General features: G+C 32.6%; 1 protein-coding gene and 1 non-coding gene across 6 annotated transcripts; both read left to right on the top strand.

The window, feature by feature from the left end:
- The first annotated feature begins 234 nt into the window (after nucleotides 1-234).
- Nucleotides 235-341, top strand: LOC133803005 (small nucleolar RNA R71). The gene has a single exon (XR_009877742.1). It is a non-coding gene; the product is annotated as a small nucleolar RNA R71 (small nucleolar RNA).
- Nucleotides 342-456: 115 nt separating this feature from the next.
- On the top strand, nucleotides 457-6,917 carry LOC133800603 (protein ALP1-like). 5 transcript variants are annotated; one of them, XM_062238604.1, is made up of 5 exons: nucleotides 457-697; nucleotides 830-931; nucleotides 3,882-4,422; nucleotides 4,512-4,737; nucleotides 5,576-5,812. In XM_062238604.1, the coding sequence occupies exons 3-5, from the start codon at nucleotides 3,886-3,888 to the stop codon at nucleotides 5,668-5,670; spliced, it is 858 nt and encodes a 285-aa protein (XP_062094588.1). In that variant the 5' UTR covers nucleotides 457-697; nucleotides 830-931; nucleotides 3,882-3,885; the 3' UTR covers nucleotides 5,671-5,812. The 5 variants fall into 5 exon arrangements, with proteins under 5 accessions (XP_062094588.1, XP_062094585.1, XP_062094584.1 ...); XM_062238601.1 differs by lacking the exon at nucleotides 5,576-5,812 and adding an exon at nucleotides 4,822-5,450 and having other exon boundaries at nucleotides 794-931; XM_062238600.1 differs by lacking the exon at nucleotides 5,576-5,812 and adding an exon at nucleotides 4,822-5,450.
- Nucleotides 6,918-7,261: the final 344 nt, after the last annotated feature.

The following is a 7,261-nucleotide window of genomic DNA, read 5'->3' on the forward strand; positions in this document are numbered from 1 at the left end:
GCTACTTGAGCTGTAAGCATGGATATAGCATCCAATTCCATCATTCCAGCCACCTTCTTTGGTTGTCCCCTTTCAGTTGGCCACTGGTAATTATTTATCGCCATCTTCTCTAATAGCTCATATGCCTCATTAGCACTCTTACTCATAAAGGCACCTCCTGCTGCGGCATCTATAATTGTCCTAGTGGTTCCATTCAACCCATTATAAAAATTATGCACCAGCATCCACTTTTCTATTCCATGGTGTGGACACTTCCTTAACAACTCCTTAAAGCGCTCCCAAGAATCATACAGTGACTCTCCATCCAACTAATAAAAATTATTAATTTCTCCCCTCAATTTTGCAGCCTTTGCTGGAGGAAAGAACTTGGCAAGGAACTTCTGAGCTAACTCCTCCCATGTAGTGATAGAATTTGCTTGTAAGGATATCAGCCAACTCTTCGCCCTATCCCTTAGAGCCCGTTTGGTTGAATGGAATGGGCCAGAAAAGAATAGAATTGAATATTAATAGGCTGTATTCATTTGTTTGGTTGGAAATAAGAAGTGTGGAAAAGAATTCCACGGTAATGGTTATTCCCCCAAACTAACGGAATAACTTTTCCAATTTTGAGCAAGTGGAATTATAATTCCATTCCACTGGTTATCATCATCTCTCTCCTGGGTCTTCGTCTTCTTCTCCAACTCGCTGAGTTCCTCAGGTATGGCCATGCCTGCAATTTATTTATTTATTACTTATTTGCTTTATTTATTTTGATATCTCACTCTCCTCTTGCTCAACTCCTGAAAACCACAAGCAATCTGACACAATCATCTCTCATTCTCACTCTCAGCAAGCAACACACCCAGTCGAAGGTAGCTGCTCGTCCCAATCGGAGGTCCGTGTCAGAGACACTCTTCTCTTCTTCCTCCTGCTTTTCTAATCTGTTGCAGAGGTACTCTCTCTCTATCTCTCTTTCTATGAAATCAGTAAGAGCACCAAATGTTTGATGGAATGCCTATTTGCATATTTTAGACTTTTTAATCCTTCTGTTGTAATTCCAAGTCCTCCAACTTATTTTATGTTTTTGTTCTAGATTATCTAAAACATTTTTTTTCCAAAAAAATTCCAAACAAAAGAAAATAAACTCTGTGAGGTCAATATTTGTTACCCGTCTCTCATTTACAATGGAGACTTTACAAGCTAGTCACTATTTTCTTGGTTTGATGAAGTTGTGGGTTAAAGAATCTAGATGTTTTCTATTAGAATTTAGCTCACAGTAGTGCCTATAATGTTTCCATTGCACATCTGGCATATTACTGAAAAAGATTTGAGGGTTTGTGTTTGAACCATTATGACTGTGAATGTAATAAATCTTAGATTACCTTTCTCAGAAGAAAGTGGCATCTGTCACTATAATAAGCTAGGAGAATATGAACTAGATCTTTTAGGCTTGGGTTTGTGTTGTTATCCAAGAATGATCTGAAAATAATATCATATTGTCATTACAAAATCATACTTGACATAGATCTGTTTATATATATAGCAAGCAAGCATGCTCTATAAAAGATCACTAGACATATTTTAATATACAAGCGAATAGATTATCAATATACAACATATAAAACTATTTAAAGATCTATTTATGTGATATCTATTTATCACAGATCTTTTGAAGAAAAAAAGACCTCAACAAAATATTAATCACATATATTTAGAAGTATTTCTTAGACAATATATATTACATGACTATCTTAAAGTGTTCACAGAGCATAAAAAGAAACAATCTGCAGCCAAATTATGAAATAATAATAAATATTAGAACACATCATTCTCAAAAGTAATATATTTATAAATCTATGTATAAAAAATTATAAAGAACAGAGTACACCTTGTATACATCAATAGAATAAGGCTAAATTTCTAGCAAGATATTTTCTCAAAAACTAAACATAATTCAAGTATTGTTTATGCTCCAAATACACTTGTTAAAATCCTTGAAAGTAAAGGAGCTTACATAAATGCACATAACACAGCAAAAAAAATTACAAAACAATCTTTACTAAAGTGAAAACCTAAAGAAAGTTAAAAAAATCTGCATAAGGAAATGGGTGTGTGGGAGGGGAAAAGGGCTAGTTCAAATGCTTGAAACCAGTGTTGCTGAAAGCAGCAGCAATGAACTATAAGCAAGCATGCATTGCTTAAAATTTAAATTGTTCCCCATACAACACCAGAAGAGAATATATCAGAGGAGGAACAAAGCTTGAATCTGCATGTAGATTAAGTCATAATTTATTAATTATTCATAATTAATTGAATGAATCAACTTCAGCTAAGTTTTGTTTATAGTTTAGTTAGTCAACACATTTTGTGTACATGTATATAGCTTAACAGAAGTTATCAAAGGGTAAGGTTGTTTATTACATTGAAATATAGCTTAATAAGAACAAAACTCATTTATAACCCGTACATGTATCCACACACATATAGGTGTATATACACATATATATACATATATATATACACTACATGGAAAGAGAGAGAGAAAACATGTATTTAATTAAAGATTTATGTGATTTTTTGGCCCTCTTAGTAGCTCTAAAAACCCCTTCAACCTCCAGCTCTTTTGGAAAATTTACTTGACTAATTTTAGTAACACCAACTAAAATGGAAAAAGATGGTTTTAATACTGTATCACCGTTGTGGCTAAAACTAGTCTCTTATTAGGGAATATCTTCAGATAACTAACGAAATAACCTGTCACAGATCAGTCTCAAGAGTTTATGTTATACACACAAAATGCCATTTTCTTCTTTATAATTTGCTCTTAGCCATACTTAAAAAGCCATATTGGTCATTATTATCCAGAGCAGAATAACCTTTCATGTGAAAGAAAGTAACCAAAAGTGGGAGGGGACTGCTATAAACAATCGTTTTTAAGGGGTCTATTGATACAATAAGAGATATAAAAAAGAAGAAACATTACAACAAAAGGGTCTTAATTACTCTTCATTAGACACCCAACCAATCAGAAATAAAAAAACAAGATGGAGTTTCACCTCTTAGCCAATCACCACTTAGATAAGACCTATTTGTGGGGTCCCATATATGGATACATCTACTTCTCAAAGGTCAATAAACACTAAAACAGAGTCTCATTCTCATTCACCACAAGTTTTAATTGGAGCAGAGAGCATGGAGTGGAGTGTATGTGTCTCTGTTGATGAATGTGTCTAATCTACACCACAAGTTTTAAATCAAAGTCAAAAAGTGTCATGACCCCATCTAAATAAATACTATTTTAATCTCATTTTTGTAACATTATTTTAATTTGGATTCTCTGACAGAAAAAAAAAAACTCTGGATTATGCTTGCCCACTTCTGCCAATTGGTATTTGTTTTCCATTTTTTGCCACTGCAATGAAAATCTATACACAAGTTAATCATTGTTTTTAGAAAGATTTTAAATCACAACTTGAGACTTTAGAAGCAAACTATATAAGAAAAAAAAATATTTCACAACAGAATCAATTCTTGCAAATTAGTTATTCTTTGGAGGGTTTTGCTATAACAAGTTTAATATTTAACAACTAAACATGTTAAGGTGTATTTTGGACACAGTATTTACATATATTTATATATATAAATATAACATGTTGATATGATTTGACTTTAATATACTATATAATTGTAGAGCAAACCAACAAATTTATGCTTTGAAATTGTGCTAAAGAGTTTAAGTAGTTGAACAGTTTCCTTTTTAAATCTAAGGAACTTCATTTATTATTAATTTTGTCAAAGCCTTCTGGCAACAAAATACTGAGAAAAAATGGGACTAATTAATCAACTTGGATTTGTTCATTTCGATAACTAAAATTTTATTTGCTTGATTATATTCATTGTAGGATAATGGTTCGTTTAACTGTCAGTGAGAGACAAATTTTGAGAAAGAAGAAGATCATGGCTCTTTATTTGCATTGGATGAATGTGTTGCATGTAGTGCAGTGGTTTTTCAAATTATGGGAAAAAATTATTGTACATGGTATTGAATCAAGCTCTTTGGGAAGACAATTATACATACTTGATGTTTTTGTCAATAGGCAAATTGTGCATCAAATAGCTTATGAGAGTGATGTCATTTGTTTTGATCAACTTAGGATGAATAGGAAAGCATTTAGCAATTTATGCATAATGCTTGAAACTAGGGGTGGGTTAAAAGCATCTAAATACTTGCAAGTAGATGAGCAAGTGGCCATGTTTTTACATGTAATTGCTCATCATGTGAAAAATAGAGTCATTAGATTTCGATTTATGAGATCTGGTGAGACTATTAGCAAGTTTTTTCACAATGTGTTACATTCAATCATTCGACTACATGGAGCGTTATTGAAAAGACCTGAACCGGTTGTTGAAAACTCAACAGATGAAAGGTGGAAATGGTTCAAGGTATATTATATATTACTTGAATTAAAAATCACTACAAATTTTTATTTGTTTGAAATACTAATAAAAAAAGTTTGTTTATTATGTGGTAGAATTGCTTAGGGGCACTAGATGGAACTCATATTAGAGTGAGAGTACCTATGGCTGATAAACCAAAATATCGTACTCGAAAAGGTGAAATAGCTACAAATGTCTTAGGTGTATGCTCCCAAGACATGCAATTCATATATGTGTTACCTGGATGGGAAGGCTCTGCAGCAGATGGTAGAGTTTTACGTGATGCCATACGTAGAACAAATGGTTTGTGTGTTCCAAATGGTATGCTTTGTGTTTTAGATTATACATTTTTTTTGGATAAGTCATTTAGGAGACAACTTAATCCTTATATTTATTTTATTTTAGGTCATTATTACCTTGTAGATGGTGGATATACTAATTGTAAGGGATTTCTTGCTCCATATCGAGGCCAACGCTATCACCTCAACCAATGGGAAGATGGGAATCCTCCCAGAAATCCACAAGAGTTTTTTAATATGAAGCACTCATCTGCTAGGAATGTCATTGAGAGATGTTTTGGTGCAATTAAGAATCGATGGGCAATTCTTAGGAGTCCATCATTCTATCCAATAAAGACTCAAAACCGAATCATTTTAGCATGTTGTTTGCTTCACAATTTTATTAGGAGAGAAATGCCTACTGATAATACTGATATGCATCCAGAGAATGAGAGTGATAGTGGAGACGAAGAAGATAGCATGGATGCTGATGGATCCATAAGAAGTATTGAAGCTTCTGAAGTGTGGACAACATTTAGAAATCATTTAGCACTTGAGATGTACAACGAATGGAGAGAACATAGGAGAGCAAGCTAGTTTTTTTATTTCTTAGATTAAATGCACAATGATTGTCTAGGTTTCTAAATTTGGTTTCACTTGGCTATGCCAATTCATTTGACTGTTTGTGTAATTGACCGCCCCAAAAACTTTTATCCCTTGCTTTGAAATGGAAAATTTATCTTTAAATTTATGTTTTGTTATTGGTGTGTATATCCATTCACTTTTATTTCTTTAGTGATGGCTGTTTGTTTCTTTTTCATTCAACTACAATATTTCAGCTTTAGTTTTTAGTTTTACAGTATTTTGATACCTTATTTCAGCATGGAGACTTCAAAAGGAAGAGGTCCAGGACAAAATAAAAGATTTTGGAGCGAAGATGAAGACAAACACTTGGTTGAAGCACTTATGGAACTGAATAATGAAGGGAAGTTTAAAGCTGAAGGAAATTTCAGGCCAGGTCATCTTAGAGCTCTTGAGATGAAATTAAAGGAGCGGATGCCTGGATGTGATATACAAGCTAAGCCACACATTGAGTCTAGAATGAAGACTTTGAAGACTCATTTTCAAGTGGTTCATGAAATGTTGACTGGACCATTTTGTAGTGGATTTGGGTGGGACAACGACAGAAAAACTGTTACTGCAGAAAAGTCAGTGTGGGAAGCATATTTGCAGGTACTCAAATAATAGTATTTGGTCTACCATTTTGCTTATGATGTTAATGGATCCATAAGAATGATTATTTGCTTATGATGTTAATGGATCCATAACAAGGATGGTTTGCTTATTTATTTGTATCTGATTTTTTTATTTTGTATAAATGCAGAGTCACAAAGAAGCAGCCCCCTTCAAGATCAAGTCATTCCCTTGGTATGATGACTTATGTATGGTTTTTGGCAAGGATCGTGCAACTGGAAAAAATGCGGAGACTGCAGCAGATGTTGTTGAAGAACTTCAAACTGAAGAAGAAAACACTACTATTGGAGAAGATGATTTCAACTATGCTAACAATGTGGATGAAGTGCCATCTATGTCTGTCTCAGATGCAACAAGAGGTGCTCAATCTCACACTCAATCAGATGGGTCTTCAAAGAAGAAAAGGAAAGCTGTAAATCATGAAGAACTTTCAGATGCACTCACACAATCAGCTTCTATTATCGCAAGAGAAATTGAAAAAGCTTCTATTCGTTTGAGTAAAGCTATTGGTGAAGACATGAATGAAAAGCATATGCAACTTGGGAAAGAGTTAGAAAGGACCACTACACTTACCACAGCTCAACGTCATAAGGTAGCTCGCATGATTATGCAAGATAATGCTCTGGTTTCTTACTTTTTCAGTGTCCCAGATAATGAGAAGGATGAATGGGTGACACTTCTTCTTGATGGCTCTCTCTAAGATCATGTTTAGTCCACTTTGCTCTACTACAATTTGCAGGACAATTTATATTGCCTTTGACATTCAGTAGTATACAAATTATAATCTTTTGGATATGATGTAATGTTTTATGCTCATAATTTTGCAAACTAGATTGTCTTTGAGCATAGATCTGAGTAATTGGACATGAATACTTATACTATTTCTAGTGATATTTCATGTGTATGGACAGTAATCAAAAACTCTTTTGATTATTAGAATATAAATATGTTATAATGTTTAGTTTAACATTTTTATGTTATTATATTGTTTTATTTTTAAAAAATATAAAATAGTGTTTAGTGATAATTAAAGTAAATTGCATTTGACATTAATAAAATACTTCACAAAAATAAATTCTTATTGATAATTTTAATATTTTGTAGTGTTCAAAAGTGGAATTATTATGCTTAAAAAAAGTAGGATTATTAAATATTATTTTGTAAAAAAAAAATATGATAAAAAAGTAACGTCATTGTTGGTAAATCTATATAAATATATATATATATTTAGTATGTTTATTTTAATTTATTAATCATATTTTAAGCACTTTGGGTATTTTTGTCCAAAATAAATTTATTCCATTCCATTCCAT

Source organism: Humulus lupulus, chromosome 9 (genome assembly GCF_963169125.1).
Source record: "Humulus lupulus chromosome 9, drHumLupu1.1, whole genome shotgun sequence".
NCBI classification, from domain to species: Eukaryota; Viridiplantae; Streptophyta; class Magnoliopsida; order Rosales; family Cannabaceae; genus Humulus; species Humulus lupulus.